Source organism: Salminus brasiliensis, chromosome 22 (assembly GCF_030463535.1).
Source record: "Salminus brasiliensis chromosome 22, fSalBra1.hap2, whole genome shotgun sequence".
NCBI lineage: Eukaryota > Metazoa > Chordata > Actinopteri > Characiformes > Bryconidae > Salminus > Salminus brasiliensis.
Genome location: NC_132899.1, coordinates 2,139,207 through 2,166,543, shown reverse-complemented (window position 1 = coordinate 2,166,543; position 27,337 = coordinate 2,139,207). Strand labels below are relative to the sequence as shown.

General features: G+C 39.9%; 2 protein-coding genes across 2 annotated transcripts; one reads left to right on the top strand and one right to left on the bottom strand.

Annotated features, from left to right (window-relative positions):
* The first annotated feature begins 3,860 nt into the window (after window positions 1-3,860).
* LOC140544022 (catechol O-methyltransferase domain-containing protein 1-like) lies at window positions 3,861-13,426 on the top strand. The gene is made up of 7 exons (XM_072667370.1): window positions 3,861-3,957; window positions 5,047-5,177; window positions 6,911-7,016; window positions 7,158-7,276; window positions 10,574-10,628; window positions 11,695-11,828; window positions 12,528-13,426. The coding sequence occupies exons 1-7, from the start codon at window positions 3,876-3,878 to the stop codon at window positions 12,678-12,680; spliced, it is 780 nt and encodes a 259-aa protein (XP_072523471.1). The 5' UTR covers window positions 3,861-3,875; the 3' UTR covers window positions 12,681-13,426.
* Window positions 13,427-14,519: 1,093 nt separating this feature from the next.
* LOC140543812 (non-selective voltage-gated ion channel VDAC2-like) lies at window positions 14,520-25,454 on the bottom strand. Its single transcript, XM_072667063.1, has 9 exons — window positions 25,374-25,454; window positions 21,089-21,160; window positions 19,929-19,978; window positions 19,621-19,773; window positions 18,718-18,770; window positions 18,407-18,634; window positions 17,242-17,392; window positions 16,585-16,642; window positions 14,520-15,214 (listed from the first exon to the last, which is right to left on the bottom strand). Exons 2-9 carry the CDS (start codon window positions 21,153-21,155, stop codon window positions 15,123-15,125), a joined length of 852 nt encoding a protein of 283 aa, XP_072523164.1. The 5' UTR covers window positions 21,156-21,160; window positions 25,374-25,454; the 3' UTR covers window positions 14,520-15,122.
* Window positions 25,455-27,337: the final 1,883 nt, after the last annotated feature.

The window sequence follows — 27,337 nt, the reverse complement described above, 5'->3', positions numbered from 1 at the left end:
CCGGTAATTGGACGCAATTGGACACAATTGGACGGTGGCAGTGTTTGTAGTTTTGCCTCCGTACACCATCTCAATGGTCACCATGAACAGAGATACACTACATGTCCAAAAGTTTGTAGACACCTGCTCCACTAGAATTGCTGTTGGTAATAACAATGATGTTTACTTTGCTGCAGAAACAGCCTCTTCAGTTCTGCAAAGGTCTTACACTAGATTTTGGAACATTGCTGTGAGGATTTGATGGGATTTGGTCACAAGAGCATTAGTGAGGTTAGGTCCTGATGATGGATGATTAGTTAGAGATGATAAAATCACTTAAACTCATCCCAGAGGCATGGGGGGGGGGGGCAGTTCCACAGCCCAGTGCTGTTAGGCCTCACACCCAACCCCCCCGTCCCCTCCTATCTACCGGATGGCTTTAGGCATGGTGTTTTTGGCTCATGCATGGCCGCTCCAGAGAGTCCCGTTTTACTGGCAGTGCAGAGATTAAACAAGCCCAGGCCTGTGTCAGTAATGGGTGCACTGTAAGTAGCTGAGCTCACTACATTAAAAGATAAAATAATGTCCATATTCCCTTCATTATAACTATTAATAATCATAATAATAATAATAATAATAATAATAATATAATGTTGTAATATAATATTATTAAATTACAACAGTATAATATTAATAATAGTATAATATAATAATATAATAATAATAGTAATAATATTTTATTATAAATAGGATGACTATTATTATTATGATATGATAGGATTATTAGAGTTTTATTATCAAGTATAAATATGATGGGGATTATGGTTATGATGATAAAAATATTACTACTACTAACAATAATAATAATAGTAATAATAATAATAATGATGATGATAATGATAAAAATACTACTACTAACAACAACAACAATAATAATAATAATAATAATAATAATAATAATGATGATAAAAATACTACTACTAACAATAATAATAATAATAATAGTAAGTGTGCGAGTGAATGATTGTGTGTGGTACCCTGTACTGGACTGGTTCCCTGTCCAGGGGGTGTTCCTGCCTTGCACCCAACGATTCCAGGTAGGCTCCAGACTCACTGCAACCCTGACCAGGTAGAAGCAGATGAGAGCATGCATGGATATTATTAATATTCAGTAGTTTATAAGCTAGTAACTACCGCTGTTAATAAACGAATAACATGCCACACGTGTTCAATAATTCAATACAGATTAATAGCAAACACAGCAAATCTGCCAGCGTTAAATCAACCCTGTTAGGGTTCAATTCACACTGTTACATTTAATCACCCACTATACTATAGTTATATCTTATTATTATTTATATTGTTATTATCATTATGATGATGATTATTATTTATAGTAAAGCTGGGCAATATGACAATATTTTATCGTATCATGATGAGTTTTGTCATCGTATTACACAATATGCTTTTATGAGTGTATTGTGGGTTTAACGAGCGCTGATTATATATATGTATATGTATATATGTATCAGTCTAATTTAATTCAATAGACTGAAGCATATGTTGAGTAATAATCACGGTACTCAGTATAGGAGAGTGTTTGGATTGCAGGGTTTTTTAGTATTTTACGCTGCTGGGGAATTCTTTAAATATTGTGATATTATATTTTTTTTATATCGCCCAGCTCTTATTTATAGTTAATATTTATATATTACAACAGTAATACTAGCCAAACTTACAAATGATTTAGAAATCATTCCTAATTATTAAAAGTATTATTCATTATTATTTAAATTATTAATTATTATTAAAATAATCATAATTATTATTAATATGACTACTACTAATAATAAGAAGAAGAAGAATAAACAACAAATAACAACAGCAATACTAATAATCTTATATTATCATAAAATAACACTTATCAATTATAGATCCTGAAGGAAACTGCAAAAAATTTATTATTATTATGATTTATTAATAATAATAATAATAATAATAATTATTATTATTATTATTATTATTATTATATAAGATTATGATTATTATTATTTTATTATAAATAGGATGACTATTATTATTATATGATAGAGTATTAGAGTTTTATTATCAAGTATAAATATGATGGGGGTTATGGTTATGATGATGATGATTGTTATTATAAGATGATAATGATGATGATTATTATTATATGATAAGATTATTATATTTTTATTATAAGATTAAACATATAATAGTGGTTATTTTTATGATTACTATTATTATTATTATATGTTTATAATTATAATGATTACTATTTTTATTGTTATTATTATAAGATAGGGTTATTATATAATTATTGTAATATTATAAATATGATGGGGATTATTTGTATGATGATGATGATTATTATTATAAGATTATTTTTATGATGGTGATTATTATTATTATTATAATAGAGAAATATGATATGTTATAGCTTTGTCTGGTCTAAGGCTCAGTGCTGATTTTCTGCTTATTCACAGTGAGTGAATCTAATGTACTAAACTCCTCCCCCAGACTGAACCATTTTAATCAGAGAGGAGGAACAACCCCAGAGCAGAGGAGCAGCAGCACCACCACCACCACCAGCAGCAGCAGCACCACCACCATCAGCAGCACCACCAGCACCACCAGCAGCACCACCACCACCAGCAGCAGCAGAACACAGTGAGTTACTCTCTCATTCATCTCCACATGAACCCCCATCAACCTCAACTACAGAGACCCTCCTGTCCACCTGCTTCTCTTTTAGAACCATCACTGGGTTATAGAGTTAGAGACCTGCTGAGAGTTCTAAAGTTCTAGATAATCAAACGTCCTCCCGATGTTGCAGCAGTGTTTTCCTGCGACTGCAGTGATAAAATATGGGGTTTACTGCATGCACATCAATAATATTGAAGAATTATGTATTAAAAAAATGTGTTTGAACTTTAAACCTTGTCAAGTCTTATACTGAAGATTATTAGTATCAGTAATCGATTAATATGGATAACAGCTGGGTTATTATATTATTATTATTCCGCTATTATAACGTTAGATATATAAAATACGGTGCTTTAACATGATTATAATCAGTAATAAATCAGATATGTAGATATTTATCAGATGTAAACATCACCACAGCCTCCACCACAGCCTCCACCCCTCCCCTCCACTCCACTCCACTCCCCTCATGAAAACGGACCGTACCACTGGGGGGCGGCGGGGGGGGGGGGGGGGGGGCGTTAATAAAACATTATTTTAACTTATTTAATATTTAAGTGAATTCGCAAGTTATCGTAGTCAATATGTTTTTCTTAAACGTTTAAGTAATATTTTGACGTATGTTTTGTAAACAATGATATAACAACGCTATTACTGTGACCCCCCCCCCCCTCCTTCCACCACTACCACCACCCGGAGGCGCAGACGACAGAGCAGGGAAGGATCACGCTGAGAGCACATGACTGAGAGCAGAGGTCACATGATGACTCCCATTCATATCCGAGCTTTGGGAATATCTCAGTATTTGATGTGACAGAAATTAAAAATATAAAAAATAAAATATAAAAAAATAATAATAAATTGAGGAAAGACTTTTATTTTGATAGCACTTGCTTTGCGCCATGTGTGTAATATAAGCGCACCAGCATCTTTACTCCACACACTAACCTGTTGTTAGTAAGTGATGTTCCTCATGGATCTCCAGATACTCCATGTTTTTGCTGTGAGTCGGTTTGGAGGGGAATCTGGGCATGTCTGAGGTAGACGTGTCTACGAGGGCTGGTTTAGGAGACAGCCTTTTTAAAAGTCCCCCCAGCTATAACAGTGAATACGGTAATAGACCTTTGGCCGGGCAGTGTCCCTTACAGGTTTCCAGGGTCGTGGCTTTGCACATGGGTTTTCACAATGTCTCCAGAGAGGCCTTATTAGGCTCTGCAACACTAGGACTGGTGCTTATAACGGGTTATTACGTCGGTAAGTGCAGTCCTGTCCGGATTAAGGATTTAATTGTCTTCCTATGATATCAGAATTAGGAACATACTTGGCACAAGGGTCAAATCAAGGGGTCAAACACTTTAAAGGGCCAGTCATCTCACATGGTGGTTTCACAGCTCACACTTTCACCAAACTGTAAATTAACAGATTCAGATGTGTGTGAGCAGGGATCCGGGGGGATCCGGGGGGGGGATCCAGGGGGGATCCAGGGGGATCCGAGGAGATCCGGGTCCGAGCCTTTTTTTTTTTTGAGCAGTGGTTGAAATACTCCCTCACACTGAGAGGAACAAATAGAGGAACCAGTCCTCCGCTGGTCTACACCAGTAGCACACCAAATAACAAGACAGCTGTGAAACATCTGGGCAGCTGGACCAGCCCTGCAAGGCCGCAGTTGAACAGCCACACAGCCAGTGCACAGGTCCAGGTGTGCTGGTGTGGCTTCAGGCAAGATGCTGTCTTAAGGTAGTGGGTCCTGGCTTGTCTGTGGTTGGAGCCCCTACAGTGGGGACAGTGCAGAGCGGACAGCACAGTAGATAAGAGTCCACCTGTGGGAATAAAGCCGAAACCCACCCGAGCTTCACAGTCTGAGCTTTTATCAACTGATCAGATCATTATTTTGGTAAAAGCTGCTTTTCATATTGAGGAAGACACTCTGATGAAGATGAAGCTGGGTGATGAAGATCAGTATACGCTCAGCGTTGGAAACTGCTTTATTGTCACTGAATGTTTATTGTGTGTCATTTTCTCAGAATATAAAATTTAATATTACTGTAATAAAACACTAATTTTACGGATTGTGCAGATTTAATTTGAATTAAAAACCTGTAAATATGAATTGTAATAATTATTATTATTTATAATTATTGTTATTTATAATTCTGTAATTCCCAGTCTGGGTGACTAGGCTTGGCTACACCAATAAGAGTCCTTGGGCAAGACGTTTAACACTACACTGGCCCAGCTCTGTAATATGAGTTACCTTGTAAGTCGCTCTGAATAAGAGCATCAGCTAAATGCTAAAATTTAAATATGAATAATATGATTATGCATGTTCCTCTCTGTTTAAAGGTAGGAGCAGAAGCAGGCTGTACGGGATGGATGTGTTTAAGAGCCATGTTGGAGGAAAGGATAACCCTGTGATGCAGTACATCCTCGACCACTCCTTAAGAGAGCATCCAGCGCTAAAGAAGCTCCGACTCGTAATCAACCTTTAAATCTGCAGTCTAACAACAGGATTTACAGTATTTACAGGATTCAAATGATTTACAATATTTATAATAGTTTAGAAGAGTTAAGGGATAATGAGTTTTAATTTGATAAAATTTTTAAATGTAAATATATTTAAATTACAGCTGCTGTGTATTGATTTAGTTGAATAAACTGTGATAAAAAAACTAAATGTAAAATTTAGTTTTGTTTTGCTTTAGTATTGTGATCAGATCTTACCTGTAGTTTTATAATCAGATCTCAGCTGTAGTTTTATAATCAGATCTTAGCTGTAGTTTTATAAACAGATCTTAGCTGTAGTTTTATAATCAGATCTTAGCTGTAGTTTTATAGTCAGATCTTAGCTGTAGTTTTATAATCAGATCTTAGCTGTAGTTTTGTAATCAGATCTTAGCTGTAGTTTTGTAATCAGATCTTAGCTGTAGTTTTATAATCAGATCCTAGCTGTAGTTTTATAATCAGATCTTAGCTGTAGTTTTATAGTCAGATCTCAGCTGTAGTTTTATAATCAGATCTCAGCTGTAGTTTTATAATCAGATCTCAGCTGTAGTTTTATAGTCAGATCTCAGCTGTAGTTTTGTAATCAGATCTTAGCTGTAGTTTTATAATCAGATCTTAGCTGTAGTTTTATAGTCAGATCTTAGCTGTAGTTTTATAGTCAGATCTTAGCTGTAGTTTTGTAATCAGATCTTAGCTGTAGTTTTATAATCAGATCTTAGCTGTAGTTTTGTAATCAGATCTTAGCTGTAGTTTTATAATCAGATCTCAGCTGTAGTTTTATAATCAGATCTCAGCTGTAGTTTTATAGTCAGATCTTAGCTGTAGTTTTGTAATCAGATCTTAGCTGTAGTTTTATAATCAGATCTTAGCTGTAGTTTTATAATCAGATCTTAGCTGTAGTTTTATAGTCAGATCTTAGCTGTAGTTTTATAGTCAGATCTTAGCTGTAGTTTTGTAATCAGATCTTAGCTGTAGTTTTATAGTCAGATCTTAGCTGTAATTTTATAATCAGATCTTAGCTGTAGTTGTATAGTCAGATCTTAGCTGTAGTTTTGTAATCAGATCTTAGCTGTAGTTTTATAGTCAGATCTTAGCTGTAGTTTTGTAATCAGATCTTAGCTGTAGTTTAATAATCAGATCTTAGCTGTAGTTTTATAGTCAGATCTTAGCTGTAGTTTTATAGTCAGATCTTAGCTGTAGTTTTGTAATCAGATCTTAGCTGTAGTTTAATAATCAGATCTTAGCTGTAGTTTTGTAATCAGATCTTAGCTGTAGTTTTGTGATCAGATCTTAGCTGTAGTTTAATAATCAGATCTTAGCTGTAGTTTTGTAATCAGATCTTAGCTGTAGTTTTGTAATCAGATCTTAGCTGTAGTTTAATAATCAGATCTTAGCTGTAGTTTTGTGATCAGATCTTAGCTGTAGTTTAATAATCAGATCTTAGCTGTAGTTTTGTGATCAGATCTTAGCTGTAGTTTAATAGTCAGATCTTAGCTGTAGTTTTATAGTCAGATCTTACCTGTAGTTTTGTGATCAGATCTTAGCTGTAGTTTAATAATCAGATCTTACCTGTAGTTTTGTGATCAGATCTTAGCTGTAGTTTAATAGTCAGATCTTAGCTGTAGTTTTATAGTCAGATCTTACCTGTAGTTTTGTGATGAGATGTTACACAATATTACATGTCTTGTATTTTTTGAATCTGCAGAAAACTCTGGAGCACAATTTGAACTTTATGATGGTGGCGTGTGAACAGTCGCAGTTAATGGCAAACCTGGCACGGCTAATAAAATCCAAGAAGGCCATCGAGATCGGTAAGATCTGATCTATCTTCCTCTGTTAACCGCCAAGAGCCTGTACTATATTATCAGGTCTTATTATATTGTATCTGAATGGGTCTTACATTTCGGTCATTAGTTATGTGTGTGTGTGTGTGTGTGTGTGTGTGTGTGCAGGTGTGTATACTGGCTATAATGCCCTGAGCATTGCCCTGGCGCTGCCTGAGGATGGTAAAATCGTGGCGTGTGATGTCAGTGAGGAGTACACCAACATGGGCAGACCTTTCTGGAAGGAGGTGAGTGAGCTCAGCGTCAGGCTGTCTCCAGCTACCCAACTCCATCCCCTAAGCAGAGTTACTTAACGACACACAACACTGCCATCTAGTGGTCGGGATGTAAAAACAACACTAAAGGAACCTCTGTGTTGTGTTTAAACCGTTTATATGTAAATGTATGAATGATTAATAATCAGTACTGTGTGTTTGAGAACTGATACAGTACTGCACAATATAGTATCACGATACTCGAGTGCATCAGTATTTTCTTAAACCCCTTAGTTATTACTGGCATTATTACATATAACATAAATAACACAGTTAGATAATGAATTAATAACTGAATAAATAATGACTTTAACATAATGTAAACACTAGCTTTAGTTTGGCAGCCAAATAATGAGCTATATATATATATTTTTTAATATATATATATATATATAATTTAATGTAAATTATATGTAGCTGTATATTGTCAACCCTGGAGAGTCACTAAAGCTGGAACAAATTCCTTGTGTGTGTGAACATACTTGGTCAATAAATCCGATTCTGATTTTGATATTAATAATAGTAATATAATAGTATAATAGTTACATTCTCCGTGGACAGGTTTGCATCTTCAGACGCCTTTCTATTTGTTTAGACTATAATTCTGTAAACACACACAAGCTTAAATTAAATGTGGATATGATCATTTTAGCTTTAGTTTTGTGTTTAAATATTATTATTAATTGTTAATATATTATAATATACATTAATATAATATACATATATCATATATATTCATACAATATAATTATATATTATTAATGATGTATCTACAGTAGCTTTTTTCATTTTTGGACCATACCCAACATTGATTTTCACACACTTTCACGTTCTTCCCACGGGTTCAATCAGCTTCAGACGAGGAATAATCCATATAAACTCACACAACATGCTGTAGTTAGTGCTGACAGTAACTTCTACCACTAAGGGTTAAGTCCAGTCCACAGCAACACGACCAGAACCAGCTGCCAATCAGTTCAAAGTTCAGGCTTTCTCTGGTTATTCCAGCTGTCTGAACTGATTTTACAGGAAAGCTCACAGAATGGAGGACAGTGCAGCCCAGAATCAGGCCACCCCTTAGGCCATGAACGTGATAGAGCCAGATGGAGGAGAGCTGCCGGATTACAGGAGTACAGTTTCTCCACATGTGACCTTTAGTATGAAATTAGGTTATGAATCCATATTTTACTAATATTTTTATTATTTGTGATCTGTTTTAGCCCTGTTATCCTCCCTTTATCAGTTCAGCACTGCACCCTACAGCTAGGGTGGGGTTTAGGCTTTAAAGAGACAGTGTGCTGAAAAATAAAGTGTACTAGTGTACCCTTACCCTTCCCTTACTGGATGAGGGGCAGGGGCGCTGCCAGGGATTTGGGGCTCTAACAACTCTACCATAATATTGTATTAGTTAATACATTTTTAGGGCCCCTGTCAGTCACAGGCCCCCCATACGGCGTCCACATCAGGACAAGACAATCATATTCACCATTAGTGTTGGACACAGATAGAATTTGGCCTCCGCCTTTAACCCAGCCATGCAGTAAACACACACACACACACTTTTATACACACACACACACACACACACACACACACACACTTTTATATTTACATTTACATCATTTAGCAGGACAAAAGAGCTTCACTGTTTACTCAAGAATAAACTCAGCTAGTTTAAATAGACAAAAAATTGAAAGCTCCTTTAATCTTAGACTCTACTAAACACAAGTCAATATGGAGACTAGGGATGCACCGATCCAACCTTTTCTGTTCCGATACAGATACCGACACCGATACCGATACATTAACTTACTTCAGGCATCAGGATTGATGTAATCGTTACTTTACTGACTTACTAACTTACTATCAAAAAACATACTATCATATAATAACCTGGTTTAAATATTTTAAAATTCAAAGATCCCTCTAATCTTAGACACTACTAGTCAATAAGGAGACTGGGGATGCACCGATCCAACCTTTTCTGTTCCGATACAGATACCGATACCGATACTGATACATGAACTTTGCACATTGGCCGATTCCCGATATTGAATTAATAAGTTATATACCTGACCATCTGGGAGAGACTTCAGGCATTGGGATTGACCTAATCATTACTTTACTTACTTACTAACTTTATAAACATACTATCATATAATAACCTCAAAATTCAAAGATCCCTTTAATCTTAGACACTACACATAATATGGAGATTAGGGGTGCACTTTTTCTGTTCCAATACAGATACTGATACATGAACTTTATAACAATAAAGTAAATAAATATTGAAATATATATTTAATCAAATAAATATATATCGTTCTATAACAAATGATCACATGTAAATGAACCTGATTTCTGTTTATTGCCCACAAAAATAAATAACAGTGCTGGACCTCGGCACAGCGCTGTCTGGGCTGAGGACTTTTATTCTGAAATTCGAAGTCTTTGAGACTAAAGAGGAGCGAGCAGCCCCTCCATTCTCGTTTCTCCTCATATGGAAGACAGCCTGGATTACTCTGTGACAGTTGATGACGGGTCGAGGGCACTTATATCGAGACCGATATCCGATCCTAGTATCAGATCGGTGCATCCCTAATAGACACCATAATACTCCACACTACTCCTCACCCAAGTACTCTCAGAAGAGGAGGGTCTTCAGTCTGGGTTTGAGGACAGTGAGTGTTGGACTCTGCTGTTCGGACTCCCAGGGGAAGTTCGTTCCACCACTTCGGTGCAGGACAGTAAAAAGTCTGGACGCTCGTCTTCCGTGGATCTTAAAGGATGGCGGGTCGAGCCGAGCCGTACTTGAAGCTGGAAGGGCTCTTGGTGCTGATCGGCTTTTGACCATCGCCATCAAGTACAAAGGGGCTGGCTGGTCCAGTCTTGGCTTTGTAGGCCAGAGTCAGGTCAGGGGGTTGAATCTGATGACCTGGGCAGCAGCTACAGGAAGCTACAGGACTTACTTAGAAATACTGCCCCCCATAGAGCGCCCCTGTGTATGACATACTGATTTCTGGAAGCATGGATACAAGTCATATAGGGTCTGAAACTGCATCAGTAAGTCTGTTACAGATAACTGAACACGGGCTTTAAGGAGAGTGTGATGAGTTATACATGCAGTTAGCGCCATGCTAGTGGGTGTACACATGCTTCCAGCACTTGTTAGCTACATGAGGCACACAGGGTTTGTGTATATAGATTTTTTGCTGAATTATTCCTTCTAAAGATACACACTGTAAACCTCTGTCCTGCTTTCTGTCTCAGGCTGGAGTTGAACATAAGATAGACCTGCGATTGCAGCCAGCGCTGAAAACCCTGGGTAAGAATTTCAGCACAAACCCATCACTCCACCCCGTCTCTCAGCAGTGAGAGAGTTCTACTTTAGAAGCTCCAGATCTCATCAGAACCAGTAATAGAGCTTCTCATTCTGAAGAAAGAAAGTAGTCAGATCTTGTCGGTGAGCTAGTCTGAAGAACAGAGCTCGGTTCCTCCAGGGTTCTCCTGGACGCCCCCCAGTCCAGCCAGCACAGCGTGGAGGATGTGTTCAACTCCATCAGCAGCAGCAGCAGCAGCAGCTCACCTGATTTACCATCATTAAGCCCTGATTTACCACCAAACCAGGTGTTGATCTGAGGAGAACTCTAAATAACACTAGACTCCATGAGAGAGGAGAACTTTGGAGATGTTCTAATGATGAACACAGTGATGGAGAACCTCCACCACTTTCTGTAGGAGTGATATTATTAGTGTTTATTCAGATATCAGTGATTTACTGAGCAGGTAAGCAGCTCTACACTCTGATTTACACAGATAACTTAAACGTGAGAAAATAAATCTAACTTCTAAATTAATCAGTAGTGATTAGTTGGTATGCTAATTATGCAGATTTTCATATATACACAGTTTTTTTTGAGCTGTAAAAGAGGGTTGTTGCTGCTCTGGGTTCGACACACTGCAGTATGAACCTCTCTCCAGAACTGCTGCTGTGTAACGCTGCAGAACCCATAGAGTTATATTAGTGTAAAATCCTGTAGTGTTACTCTACCACCTCAGCCCACATGCTGCTCCACCTTCAGATCAAGCTTCTCCAGCTCTCAGCTTGTCCAGAAATGCATGTGTGTGCATGTTTTTTTAAATTGTGTCTAATTACACTTCTTGACTGTAGGGGGAGCCCAAGAGCAAGACATGCCAATTTTCCATAGTGTTGCTTTAAAAAGACTTTTTCAGATTTTTTTTGGAAAGGGTATTATAACCCTGGCCAGTTGTTTTTGTCTTCTGTAAAACTCTTGTACTAATATAATGAATCATAATTAATATAATGAATAATAATTATATTCATCATATGGAAGCTGTGCTCAATGTATGGATGTCTGTTTGTCTCTCAGACGAGCTGTTGACCGCTGGCGAGGCAGAAACGTTCGACTTTGTGTTTATTGACGCTGATAAGCAGAACTACGACAATTACTACGAGAAATCTCTCCAGCTGCTGAGGAAGGGCGGCATCATCGCCGTCGACAACGTGAGTAACGGCATGACCTGACAAACCACCATCAGCACCTACAATCAAGCACCTGTCCGTCACTGTCTAGAGAGATGTTTACAGCTACACGATACAAATACACCAATCAGCCATAACATTAACACCACCTGCTTGTTTCTACACTTACTGTCTAGTCCATCAGCTCCACTTCATTACTTTACTTCAGTAGAAATGTTGTTTATCTAAACTTTACTGCAGTAATTCTTTATTTTTCAGACTTTTTACTTCTACTTCTCACATTTTCCCCCAATTATCTGAACTTTCTCCTCCTTACATTTTAAAAACAGCCTCGTTCTCCTATTTCATTTCCCTTTGTTTTCATTCCGGCTCGTCATCAATAAAAACCCTCTCCAGATAAATCTCTCCATCCGGAAAGTGTGAGTCTGATCCTGATTGGATAAGAAGTATAAACACACACCATTCCTGTTCTTTAACTGATGTGGGTAAGACAGACACAGGACTGCAGGACTAGAGGCTGGATTTTACAGACCTGTAGTGGCAACAGTGCTGAATCAAACACCTGAATTCAATAAGTAAGAGATGTGTCCCAATACTTTTGTCCATATAGTGTATCTAGAACATGGACTAAACTACAGACCAGAGCTAACTCAGTCCCACAGTGTCAGAAAGCTCATACTTCTACCTTCTCCTTCAATGTGACTCGTCCTCTGCCCTCAGGTGCTGTGGGGTGGGCGGGTCTTGAACCCTGCAAAAGGCGACCTGGACACCAAGGCCATCGACAAGCTCAACAAGAAGCTGCACCAAGATGTTCGGGTGACCTTGAGCATGCTACCTGTCGGAGACGGGCTAACGCTAGCATTCAAGCTGTGAAATAACTAGCCTGGTATTTGCGTACTGCTGCTGGATTAGCCTAATGCTAATGCTAGAGTCTTGAGCTAGTGTAGAATGAAACCATGGTCATGGTCATGGTGATGGTCATGGTGATTCCCAGTCCTGCAGAAATCACATTCTGCTCAGTTTACTTTGCGTTTCAGCTTCTCGGATCGTCACCAAGAACGATCTGCGTCCGGACCCGATGTGCAGAACGTGCACAGAACTGCAGGACTGGGCCTGATCATCACTGCTTTAACATATGAAGTGCCGCCCGAGTGACGAGGACTCGGGTATTTTGAGTATTTTAGACTGAAACCTTGTTTTAGGACGGGACCAGCACCCCCCCCCCCCCCCCCCCCCCGAGCTGCGATTTAGCATTTCAGTGTACTGTATGATCCGTGGGTTACTCTGGGTTCTGCTTCAGAGTGCTTTCGGCAGATTTTATCATAGAGCAGTGCTTTAAAACAGCGTAGACCAAATGTGACAATTAATTAAACTCTCTAGTGTTAAATGAAGTAATGAAGTCCTGATTACACCTTTTAATGTTGCTGAAAACCTTTTTTATATATATAATTTCCTAAAATAAATGAAGTTTTGGGATTTAAATGTTGGATTTTATATATATATATATATATATATATATATATATATATAAATAAAACAATGTATAAAAATCATGACTTTTTATGTAATTTGTTGAATTCAATGAATAAATAAATAATAAACAGGAATTGTGTAAACAAGTGTATAAACTGTGTTATTCTAAACCGTGGAAAATAATGAAATTAAAGATTTTGAAATCCTTAAAAATTATTTAAAAAAACAGAATTAGGGGTATGATTAGACGTAGGGTCTGAGTTGAAATTGGGATTAGATTAATGACATTTAATAGATACAAAACAGCTACCATGGACTCTATTATTAGTATTATTATTTTAAAGGGGGAATTCAACACATATTTAATATATTTTATATATTTATATATTAATATTTTCTGCATAATTCAGTATGTGAGATTGCATCAGAGTCGGGGGTCCGGTGTGAATCTGAGCTTCACTGTAGAGAAACTGACCCACTCTGATCTCTGTACAGTGGAGGTGAATGGAAGCAGACGTCTGTCGCCATGACTACAACACAGATACAGCCCATAATTTATCTCCTATCCAAACCCACCAGTGCAGCTACACGAGTCTTCTGAGTTTTATATGGAATGATGATGATGATGATGAAGGTAAAATAGTGAATAGAGAATCTGAACTAATGCAGTTTTTTTTAGGGACTACTTTCTGTAGCTGCACTACACCCTGCAGCATGTATCCCTCCACCATTTTAATGATCTGGTTCTAAAAGCAGGTTCTAGAGCCGAGCTCTTCTCAGAACTCTGGTAGAACAGTGTCTCAGGCATCAGGCAGCGTCTTCATCACCATTAGGTGAAGAACTTTCTGTGAGGAGCTTTTAGTAGAGCTTCAGACGTCTGCTTCCCTTCACCTCCACTGTAGAACTCCAGCTCTGACTGGGGGAGGTTATCTAGAACCGAGTGTTTCACACCAAACTCACAGAACCTACTCTTACTGAGTTTATTTATATCTAAACTTGTTTAATTGTGTATATCTGGCATATATAGATTATATAATAATGTATAAAAGTGCCATTTAAGTTTATTTAATTTACATTTTGTGGAGTCCCACAGGGTTCTACCTTAGGATCAATGCAGCCTGAGTTAGGAACTGAGGTTTGGGCCTACAGACAGGGTGTACAGAGCTAAGAGTGGTGCTGCAGATTGTGGGAGGAGGTCAGTATTCAGCTGCAGGAGCAGGAACCGAGACATCGAGTCACTTCCGCAGAAAACCAGCTTTAATGTGCAAATTAATCCAGGTGTTTTTCTTTACAGGCAGGGAGAATATTCTCTACAGCAGTAAGGTGAGGTTTACATCAACTCCACAATCAGTAGACCTGCTCTTCAGCACACACGGCTAACGGAGGGAGAGTGTGTATGTGTGTGTATGGCCTGCTAACGGTGCGCAAGAAACCACTAAGGAGGAAGCAGACTTGACCTCTGCGCTGGTCAGCAGAGGGACGCATTTCAGCAGAATGGCAGCAAGGCTGAGAGGGAGATACAGTGAATAAATAAGCAGTGGCTGATAGGGTAACCTGCGTCGTCATGGGCAACGGGGTGTGTACTTAACTGGAAACACACTACGTGCTGGTTTTAACACATCGGTAGTGAGAGGGCGACAACTCCGCGGGGGGGCCGGTGGAGCACTGAGGGTCTTCCACATCTGCTGCAGGAGCTAAACACACACACAGAGGACCTGGACTTCGTTCTTAGGTATCCATCCTCTCCTCAGAGAGAGAGGGGAGGGAGAGAGAGAGAGAGAGAGAGAGATAGACAAAAAGAGGGGGGGGCGTGGATAGATGGATGGATGGATGGAGGTTGGCTTATGCCTCCAGCTCTAGGCCCAGGCCCAGCTTATGGCCTCCAGCGTTGATGCTCTTTCCATCCACCAGGGCAGAGAGGGTCAGCTTCACCCCTGCACACACACACGTACACACGCAGTACTATACCTGGTAGCCAATGATAGGCCAGATCTCAAAAATACAATAATATAAACACCACAAAACAGCAGCGCTACGTTAAACAGCCTGTAAAGCCCCCAGTACAATCAGCACACTGTTTAAGAAGAAATGGGAGGAAAGATCTCCACCATAATCTGTAAATAAATAATAAATCAGCATAAGATTAAAAGAACATTTCTCCCTTTTTTTGCCCAACGCTAGCTCCGCCCATACTTTTGATGGACATTTAAGAAGGAAAAATTATCTGTAAAAGCAGCTGAATAAAACTATCGTGATTTTTTGGGGTGATGTTTAGAGCCAACACTATTTATTTATAATTCAGTTTAAGTTAAGGAATTAGTTCCAAAAATAAATTCATTGCCTGAACCCCTAATAATAAAACAGACTATGAAATGTACCAGTTCAGTGATATCAGTAAAATACAATATTTAGGAAGAAACAGAAGAAGAAAAAAAAAAAAAAGTCTGTAAAAGAAACTGAAGAAAAAAGCTAATAAATTTAATAAGTTAATAAAGTTAAGAAGTTAATAAAAATGTCACATGATCAGTTTTTGGTGTAAATTTTCGTAACACTCAGTCAAAGCATTAGGGTTCCAGCAGCGTCAGTGTTTGGACCATAAAACTACTACTACTATACTATAATAATAATAATAATAATAATAATAATATTATAAGTTAAACTGCAATAATTCAGCCTAAACAGGTTTTAAGGTTTTAATAAATATTATATATTTATAAGTTTAAACAGCTTCATTTATGGTGGAAATCAGGTTCATCAACATCTGAAAAGGTTCCTCATAAAATATTCACATCGTATTAAATCAGGTATAAAATGAGGTTTGTGTTATTAAAGAAAAGAGCACCTTTCCAAACCACAGGATCATGTGTCTCACACAAACAGATTCTCACTAGAGCTGGGCGATATGGGAAAATGTGGTATCACGATATTTAAAGAGATTTTTTGTGATATACGATATTTATCACAATATTTCACCATATAGACAAAATGCACCAACAGCGTAAAATTTTTAAAAACCCTGCAATCCAAATACTCCCCCAATGAGCGCTCGCTAAACACTGCTGATATCCCCGATACACTCATAAAAGCATAGTGTAACATGACAAAATTCTTCACGATACGATAAAATATTATCATATTGCCCAGCCCTAATTCTCACATTCATTCTTTTAGTCTCTTATTTATTATATTTTATTATATTCTTTATTTATTTCTGCTACTGCTCATTATTTTAATAGTGTCCCATGCCGTTTATGTGTTGATGCTGCAGCTGTAGAAAACAAGACAACAGATGGAAACAACATACCTGGCCGGAGGGTCTGCGTGTAGCCCACTCCCACCAGACTGGAGTTGTTCACTTTAGCCTGGAGAGTAGAACACAGCTCTGTTAGTGATGATACTAATAAACCTAATAGGGTTCCAGTACCTTCAGTGCTGGGACAGCAATACAGCTTGAACAGGTCTAGGTAGGAGAACGAGCCAGGCTGCTTACAGGTGGGGGGATTGGGGGGGGTATGGACTATGGTTATTACCAGGTGTGTGTGAGCGTACTTTTGTACACCTGGAGTCAGTATTTTAACTCAGAAATCACTAATCCTGGATTTCTAATGTGAAAATATACAGACACACACAATTCAGTGATGTTAACAGGCTGTGAAGTTCTAAATGTACACATTTAACACCATCACTAATGTAAAAGTATCAACTGTTTTAGTCTTCACTGTTTACTCTCAGCTTTTCTAAAGGGAAATAAACAGTTCAAATTAACTAAATATTGAAGTATCCATTGAACTGTTGATAAATGTCCATTTCGCTCCTCCTGGAGCGCCCCCTAGTGTCTGGCCTAGCCAGTAAACATTACTGAGTTGCAGTTCTCACCACGATGTAACAAGTCCTGCAGATATAACAAGGCTAACTGCTGTGTGTGTGTGTGTGTGTGTGTGTGTGTGTGTGTGTTACTCACACTGATAGATGCACTGGAGTCCAGCTGGTATTTGGCTGCGATGCCGAAGCGTGTGCTGTTGTTGCCGGCTGTCCAGGCCAGATTAACAGCAGTCTCCAACTGACCATTCACCTTCTGATAGATGGAGCCTCCAAACTCAGAGCCATCATTACTACACACACACACACACACACACACACACACACACACACACACACACACACACACAAAAAAAGTCTAATTTACAGTAATGCCCCAGTTTCTGCTAAATTATTCCCCATAATCCTAAATTATTAATATAAATTAATAATTATAATGTAAATTCCTCAAACAAAAAAAATAAGACTAAATATATTCGTACCCTCATAAAAAAAAAAAACGTACTGAAAGTAAACTAACTTCATCACCAAAAAGAAACACTGATGACATTAAAACCGTTTTAAAATGTAAAATTAAAAATAAATAAATAAATAAATGAATCAATGGTAAGATAACTAAGATGACTGATTAAGCAAACCTCACGACCATCGCAGAGCAGTTCAACTCTGCTCAACCTCCGCAGAGCGGTGGCAGCCAGCACCGGGAGCAACTGACGGGTGCCGTTCCTACGGGACCTAAGCTGCCCCACTGTCACAGGCCCAGTATGCCAATATGGCCACGAATCCTATCACAATATATTTTTTATAAAATTTGGTAGGGATGTCCTGATCCGGTCCAGTGGATCATGAAGCATTTTTAAAGAACGAGTATCTGCGTTTTAAAAGCCTGATCCAGTTCCGATCCTTAGTTTTGTTTCAGCAGAGCGCCCTCTGGTGTCCTCTCTGCACCAATAACAGACATGATGATGATGATGATCTCAGCTGCCGCAGTGAGGAACTCCTCAGAAGGTCATGGAACAGTTCTGAACAGTGTGGAAGGTGAAAGCGTATTTTCTGTGGTTCTAGAGCTCCGTCTTGAAAACACTCTTCCCTAAAATGTTGCTCTATTTTCTGCCATTTTTGTTCATGCTCCCAAACCCCCTGTTGTGCAACGAGAAATATTTCACTCCACCTCCTTCCCTACCCTGTCTTCCATCCTCTCGTCTTGTTACTGCTGTGAGTGAATGGCTAGACTTCATCATCATCATCTTCATCATCTAAGTAACGGACACACAGTGCTACCTGAAGTGTACTGCGTAAACACTCACACGCTGGTGTGCAGCTGAAAGTCTCCGGTCTTGTAGCCGATGGCGAAGTTGTTGCGGGTCATTTTGGACTTGGCGGAGTCGAAGGTCATCTGGTAGCCGGCCAGCCAGCCCTCAAAGCCCAGAACAGCGGCCGTGTGGATGGCAGGACCGGCGAAGTCAAAGTCGACATCGCAGCCCACGTTCACGTACTCCCGCTTGTAGGCCGTCTTCACCTTCCCGCTCTTCTTACTGTCAGAGGAGAGAATCGTGATTACATCATCCACTAAAAGGTCCGGCTGCGGTCAGCACTGCGGTGGAGAAGCTGCTCTTACCCCGTGTTTGGGGAGAACGTCGTGTCAAAGGTCAGCTTCAGGCCTTTGGTGATCTACAAAGGGTGAAGACAGGACAGCCGTTCATGTAAAGTGATATACATTACAGAGATCAGACACACTATATGTCCAAATGTTTGTGGACACCCCTTTTAATGAATGGATTCAGCTACTTTAATAGGTTGCACCCATTGCTGACAGAGATGGACACTCACACAGCTTGTGTCTAGTCCCTGTAGAGAAGAAGAAGTACTGCCAATAGAATAGGACTCTCTGGAGCAGATCAACATCATGACCCTATTGGCTCCATGCTGCCTAATAATGCCAGGCGTGGGCTAGAGGGGTATAAAGCCCCCCAGCATTGAGGAGCTGTGGAGCAGTGGAGGAACTGTGTTCTCTGGAATGATGGTGGAGGAGCTCCATCCAGTACTTTTGGAATGAGTTGGGGATGATGAGGTGGTGATCCATCATCATCCAACATCCTGACCTTACTAACAATGCTCTTGTGCACTAGTGCAATCAAATCCTCACAGCAATGCTCCTCCAAAATCTAGTAGAAAGACACGAATGAGTCTCCGCCCTCGGCCCTCAGCATATGCGTTGATAGCAAGTTGATAGCAAGCATGTGGAGGCGGAGCTTAGAGAGGACCAGACAGGGTAGAATGGAGCCAATCAGAGGCTTATCAACATTCTGAAGGTCACCGCCCACTGCTACATAATAGAGGGAAAATCCTGGGACCCTGTAGGTGTTGTAGAACTGTTTTTTGCAGCCACTAGGGGGCGCACTAGCCAGATTTGGAACAATGAAAGTGTCATTTATCAGGATTAAATGTGTTTTTGGACAAAATACTACAAGTTACACCCAAGTGTGTGTGTGTGTGTGTGTGTGTGTGCGTGTGTGTGTACCTGGTCCTCCACGGTGATTTCGGTACCGAGTGTGTTGTCAGTGTTCCATTTCTCGGTGAAGGTAAGACCGTACTCATCCCACTTGTACTTGGTCTCCAGGTTTCCGCTCACTTTGCTGGTGTCTGTGTTAGACGAGCCGGACGTCTTGAACTCCTGATGTCATTCAGGTTTAAAAACAAAACATCCAGGTTAAAACGTGGACCAATAATAATAATAATAATAAATAATTAAATTAATTAATTAAAATAATAATAAATAATAATACATTTACAATAATAAATCTAATAGAACTCATAGACAGGACTCACCACTCCATTAGCCGACTTGGTCTTCACATCAAGCTTCACCAGCCCAAACCCTTCCAGAAATAGAAGCACATTTCAGAACCCATGACATGAGACTTAAGGCCTCAGGATTGATGTAATCATTACTTTACTCACTATAATAAATAAACACAGATATTAATGAACCCAATTTCTGTTTATTTCTCACTAAATGTAAGAACAGTGCTGGACCTCGGCACAGTGCTGTCTAGGCTCAGGAAATTCAAAGTCTATGAGACTGAAGAGGAGCGAGCAGCCCCTCCATTCTCGTTTCTCCTCACATGGAAGACGAGCTGGATTACTCGCTGATGGTTGAAGACAGTTCAAGGGAATCATGTTGGTCAGATAGGGGGAGTCCTGCTGTTTGCTATGATCTGTGTATGATGTCTGTAGGTGACTCTGATCTGATCCTGGGTTATGAAGCCTAGAATACCGGCGGTGCGAAAATCAAGATCCGTAAATTGATCCAGCTAATTTTATTAGTATCGGGACAGATATCCGATTCTTGTATCGGATCAGTGCATCCCTAATGCACACAGTTAACAGGCTATTGCGTTTGATTGGCTCGATCCAGGTCTGGGTTCAAGCTTGATTGATGTGATACACAATTACGCAAGAAAAAAAAAAGTTCCTCCTGTTTCTGATGTTTACCGCCTCCACACATCTCTCTAAATCTCGAAATGATAAAATAATGATAATCAGAACTAAACCAGCGAACTCTCCTCTACTGTCCACCAGCTGCAGTAACAGTAGATTGCTGTTCTAGCGCCCCCCTGAGTCCTGTTCGCGTTTGTTCAACCTGATTCTCATTTGCGTTTTACATTTGAGTAATTTTTGGTGCACCAGAATGTGGAATATGGACCCTCTAAAGTAGTGGTTCCCAACCTGGGTGTCCCCTTGGGGAGTCCGAGATGCTCGGAGTCTAATAAAATTAAAATCGCACATATAAAACATCTGTAAATAACAGTATTTCACCCCTTCCTGCAGTACGTCCTGCCTGTGAAGTGATAATCAGGGTTAAATGTGAAGGCGGAGGAGGCTCAGCTTTTCTTAGAGACTTGTAGGGGGGCTCCAGGAGGTCCACAGCTTTAAAGGGCGTTAAAGTGACCTCGGCAGCACGGGAAAGGTGAGCTGTAGAGACGTACCGTAGCCTTTGTTGAAAATGTCCTTTGCAGATTTGCCAAGGTCGGCGTACGCTGGAGGAACAGCCATTTCAGCTGCAGAGGAAGAGAGAAATACAGTCAGAGCAGCAGCAACACCATAAGGACATGACCCAAGAACCCCTGCAGTCCCCGCTGCCCCGTCTGGACCATCCACTGCTTTACTGCGGGTTACTTTTAAAATTGAATATCCTGGAATGACCGTGTAAACACACCCCCGGCCTTCCTTATTGTCCCGTCAACCTTCAAACAACAATCAGCAGCCGTCTGAATCATACACCTACAAACCTATCGGCTCCATGCTGCCTAATAATGCCAGGCGTGGGCTAGAGGGGGGTATAAAGCCCCCCAGCATTGAGGAGCTGTGGAGCAGTGGAGGAACTGTGTTCTCTGAAATGATGGATAGTGGTGGAGCTCCATCCAGTACTTCTGAATGGGCCGAGTTGGGGAGTTGGGGACGAGGAGGTGGGGTGATAAGGTTATTTTAGACCATCCTGACCTCACTGATGCTCCTGTTGCTGAATGCAATCAACAGCAATCCTCACAGCAATGTTCCTCCAAAATCTAGCCGACGTAGAAGCCTTACTCTGGACAATACCCTTGATTTACACGGCTACACGGCTACACACACACACGCAAGTCCAGGTTGAAAGAGGCGCAATACAAGGCAGCCAATCAGAACAGAGCTCATTTGCATATCTCAGTCTTAAAGGCACAGTCTGGTTAGTTCTGAGAGATCGAGAAAGGGTGGGAAAAGGTGGAGTAAGAATGAACTGAGGCTGTTTTTTTGGTTCTGGTGAATGAACACACACCAACGTCGTCAGTGGAGGGGGGGGGGTCTCTAACGGGAAGAAGGGAGTACAAAAGGGGAAATGGTGAAATCCAGTCTTACAGCTCTGAATAGAAAAGCAGAACTTCAAGACACGGTTCTACGACACGAACGGCAGCAAACCGGCCTGTAGCTGTTAAAGTGGTCAAACCTGCCAACCCGGCTGAACCCCACCCTAACGAAACACCTCCCGTAATTACAGTCAACTCAGGGATCAGCACACAAACACTCCTACTGAGGAGTGTATATATAGGTGTGTGTGTGTGAGTGTGTGAGTGTGTGTGTGTGTGTGTGTGTGTGTGTGTGTGTGTGTGTGTGTGCATGCATTAGCCCACACAAAACTTTCAGCAGTGTTGCAACAACATGAGACACGTTACAGCAAGCAGTTTGACCAAATGACCTCTAAACATCTCCACACAGTTATACTGACCGCTCCACTACAGGACACATGTCCATTAGCTACACTGACTGTAAAAACAACCACCACCATCAATCCTTCAAGATCTCGTATATTATATTATATTATTGCATTATTTTACATATTTTTTAATCAGGGACTAAATTCTAATTCAGAATCACTGTTACTTTGGTGGCAGGTTAGCAAATCTGCTGTGGAGTCCCACAGGGTTCTATTTTAGGGTCTATGAAACTGATGTTGATTAGAAGAGTAATGCAGTCAGGAGAGAGAAGGACTGAAGTACAGCGTTGAAGGGGGGGGCAGATATGCAAGTGACCCAGTGACCACCTGTGTAAGGTATGGGAGTATAGCAATGCCCTAGCAACCACTTTGGATTACATGAAACCACATAAAACAAATGCAGTTAGTATGTGTGTGTGTGATATATATATATACACACACACACACACACACACACACATACATACATTACATATATATACACACACACATATACATACATACATACACGTACTATGAACGGCATAAAGTCCCAGCAGCAATGTGAATGTGACTAGTTGAGAGCCGGCCGAGAGCTGTGATTGGCCGTCGAGGTTATTATTATTTCACCATAGTGATTCTGAATACTCTCAGAGTTCAGATATTAGTCCTGTGTTTTAATCTGAATAATAACTTCTTTACATTAGAATTATTATAATCACTTATTTACATTATTTGAGCAGCTGTTTTGAGCAGTTGTCATTTCTGCAAAAAAAAACAATGCTCAAAATATCAAATATTATTTCGAGTTTAGGAGAAATGTTGTTTCATGGTTTATGAAATACAACACAAATATTAATTTCCCTAAAACACACTATAACTAGTAAAACCAGAGAAACGGATACTGTAGGATGCTCTCCTATATTCTCTGGAGCTGAATATATGTCAGGATGTTGGATGATGCTAAAAAGCTCCATTATAAAAGTATTGGATGGAGCATCAATATTTCAGAAATACAGCTTTATTATATATATATATATATATATATATATATATATATATATATATATATATATATATATATATATATATATATATATATCACCATTCAATTAATGAATATATTATTTTTACTTAGTTTTTATTCACATCCAGCTGGTAAATGTGACTTTTATTATTAGTTAAAATAAATTAAAATACTATATTTAGTTTGTAACCAGTTCCCTTAGTGGGAGCAGTGGTTTGTGCATTTGTGAAGAACACTGGACATGCTGTGTTCGTTGTTGGAAAACTGGAAAATAAACGGTAACATATTTAATAAGTAAATCCCTGGTAGCTCCATACTTCTGGTCTGAAGTGTATCTGGCAACTCGCGCCATCTGCCACAGTTCCTGTCCACCTGCATAAGGCTGTAAGAGGGGGATTATCCCCCCCACAGGAGGGCAGGATGGGCGTCCAGTCCAATTAACCACAACAAACAGCCCTAACTACAGCCAGCAGCTCCGCAGAGGAGGACGGGAACTGCCCCTGCTTCCTCGGCTCCACTTCAGTCGTCTACGCTCAGCCCACAAAACCCTGCCCTTCTCATGTGGGTTTCTTCCAGACCATCAGTGACCTGTCCACCCTTTCCTCCTGCAGAAGGTTCTAGATCTGGGAGGGGCTTGGGTGGTCTTGCGGCTCTGCTCCGTTGAGCATCACAGGTGTTCAGGTCGTGGTTAAACCTTCAGTCTGCTCCTCTCGAGGTTCACTGAGGACGTGGAGGTGGGTTTACTGGTATTTCATGGAATCCGTTCCTCCCTGAACCAGTGAAACGTTCCCCCGTGCCACTGGCTGCAGCACAAACCCGAAGCATGACCCACCCACCCCATCTCTAACAGTTGGAGAGGTGGTGTTCTCACGAGACCTTTCTGCGAGCATACGCTCACTCACTGCAGCTGAGAAGCTGGGCTTTAAGCTTGAGTAGATGTTCCTCTGAAACGTCTGAGGCTGAATGTGTTGGTGAGGAAGCAGGAAATGAAGCTCCAGAGCCGAGCACAGGTTCTGATTTCCGTCTGTCTGTCTGTCTGTCTGTCTGCCTGCCTGTCTGCGTAACTATCCATCAGTCTGTTTGTGCACTGATCTGTTGATTAAACTGTCTGTTGGCCTACATACCCATCTGTCTGTCTCTCTATGGATCCGTCTCTCAGTTTGTCTCTCTATCTACGCACCTGTCTGTCTATATATCCATCCATCTATCTACCTGTCTGTCTGTCTATATATCCATCCATCTATCTACCTGTCTGTCTGTCTATATATCCATCCATCTATCTACCTGTCTGTCTGTCTATATATCCATCCATCTATCTACCTGTCTGTCTGTCTATATATCCATCCATCTATCTACCTGTCTGTCTGTCTATATATCCATCCATCTATCTACCTGTCTGTCTGTCTATATATCCATCCATCTATCTACCTGTCTGTCTGTCTATATATCCATCCATCTATCTACCTGTCTGTCTGTCTATATATCCATCCATCTATCTACCTGTCTGTCTGTCTATATATCCATCCATCTATCTACCTACCTGTCCGCCTGTCTATCCACCTGTCTGTCTGTATATATATATATATATATATCTTTCCATCTGTCTGTCTGATTATATATCCATATATCTATCTACCTAACCTACCTGTCTGTCTATACAGCTGTCTATCTATCTATCTTTCTGTGCATCTGTCTGTCTGTCTAAATATCCATATCAATCTACCTACCTGTCTGTCTGTCTGTCTGTCTGTCTGTTCTTATAGGACCTCTCCCCCTGGGCTCTGCAGTGGCTGAGCTGTGTGCCGGTAGGTGTGAGGGTTAAGCCGTGTCCCAGTTCAGGTGGGCTGGAGCAGAGCGGCCGGACCGAGCTGCAGTCTGTCTGCCCGCGGCTCTGCAGTGTCTCTCTCTCTCTCTCTCACACACACACACACACACACACACACACACACACACACACACACACACACACACACACACACCGGTATCGCGCGCAGGTCAGTGTGAGCCGCGCTCTTACCTGAGCTCAGGAGGGTCGCAGGGTGATCTGAAGGAGAGACGCACGCGCACACACACACTGCCTCAGACACGCTCACACGCATGCGCGCTGAGCAGTGCGCTGGGCGCGCCTTGATGATGCTGTAGGACGGAGCGCCGAGCCGAGCCGAGCCGAGCCGAGCCGAGCCGAGCCGAGCCGAGCCGAGCCGAGCCGAGCCGAGCCGAGCCGAGCCGGTTTTATTATTTACATATTCTAATTAGTTTTGTTGCTTTTATTATTAATCTTATTATTCATTGAAAAAAGAGAATGTGATTACATTATATTATAATAATCTTTTATTTGTATTATTTTAAACGCTAATATATGTAATTATTCTATTCTATTATATATATATCATATATCAACGCAATTGTTATTTTATATATTATTATTATTATATAATAAATAATAAAATCACAATAAAATACCAACATTAATATATGTAAACAATAATGTTACCAAATAATACAATTATAATTACAACCTAGTATTTATTATAATATCAAATAATAATAATATTAAACAAAACAATAATAAAAACATGTTTCATAAAATTATCTTAAATAATTTTCTTACATTTCTGTGTGCATTTATTCTAAATTAAAATTCTTATTTTAATTGCACTAATTATAAAAGGAAAAAATACAATAGTAATAAAAAAAACGTACATATTTAAAATTTTAAGTGAACAATTACTAATTATTAAAAATTACACAGTGAACATTTCCAGCACTTGAAGGACTTTTATATTATCCATAGCTGCTAAACTTGACATACATTATATAACTAACTATATATGTTTATCTCTCTCTCTCTCTCTCTCTCTCTCTCTCTCTCTCTATATATATATATATATATATATATATATATATATATATATATATATATATATATATATATATATATATATATATATATATAGGGATGCACCGCAGGAATGCAGGGTATTGGTCCTGATATTAACAAAATTAGCTGGATCGGGTATCAGATTATTAGGCTGATCCAAGGAACCGATCCTAACACTTCATTTGTTGATGTGAGACTGAACTAAATGAACAAATAAATAAAGGACAAATGGCAGTTTAGTGCATTTATATCCGAGTTAATTTGTTCAATTATATAATATATGCAACATTTATATAAGTATCGGAACCAAAAAAGCAGGATCAGTGCATCCCTAATATATATATATAAACCAAAACCTGCCTTAATATGATATGATCCTCCAATTTCCCAAACAGCTCCCTCTACAGACCTCTGCAGGTAGTATCTGGCGCTGAGACGTCCCAGCAGATCCTGGCTTTAAGTCCTGTAAGTGAAGTTGTGGACCTCCCACAGGTACACACAGCACACACCGGGCCGTCCATGTGAGGTGAACGAGATCAGAACTGGATCTGAAGCTGTGCTCTATTCACCGTCCCCACCTGCAAATCTCCAGCTCCCTGCAGAGAGCACCGTTACAGGGGGCCGGGTTTTTGGACTCCTCGTTATGAGTGCGAGATAGGGTACCCCACGTCTGACAGGGTGCATCGTTTGTACACTTTCGCAGTGCACTAGGTTTTCAGACACCCCAAAGTAGTCCACTTTATAGTAGTGCACAGGGCACAGCTTTGGACACAGCTCAGTAAGCAACAGACCAGACCTCCTCAGACCTGAAGCATCACCCTGAGGTACAGTTCCGACGCTCAGGTGTCTGTTGTAGGCGGCGGTGGACAGGCGTTAGCATAGGCACTCTGATCAGTCTACAGCTGCATAACCCCATACGCAGCAGGGGGCGCTGCACTACGTGTTGTCAAGTCATTCAGCGATAAAACTAAATGTATACACTGTACTTTTTACAAACACTAGGAGATGTGTTTGATATGGTGATGCTTTAATAATCAGAAATGTCCTGATTTTTTTTATGTATTCATTCATCTGGAGATCTCATCTTCATATGATCCGCA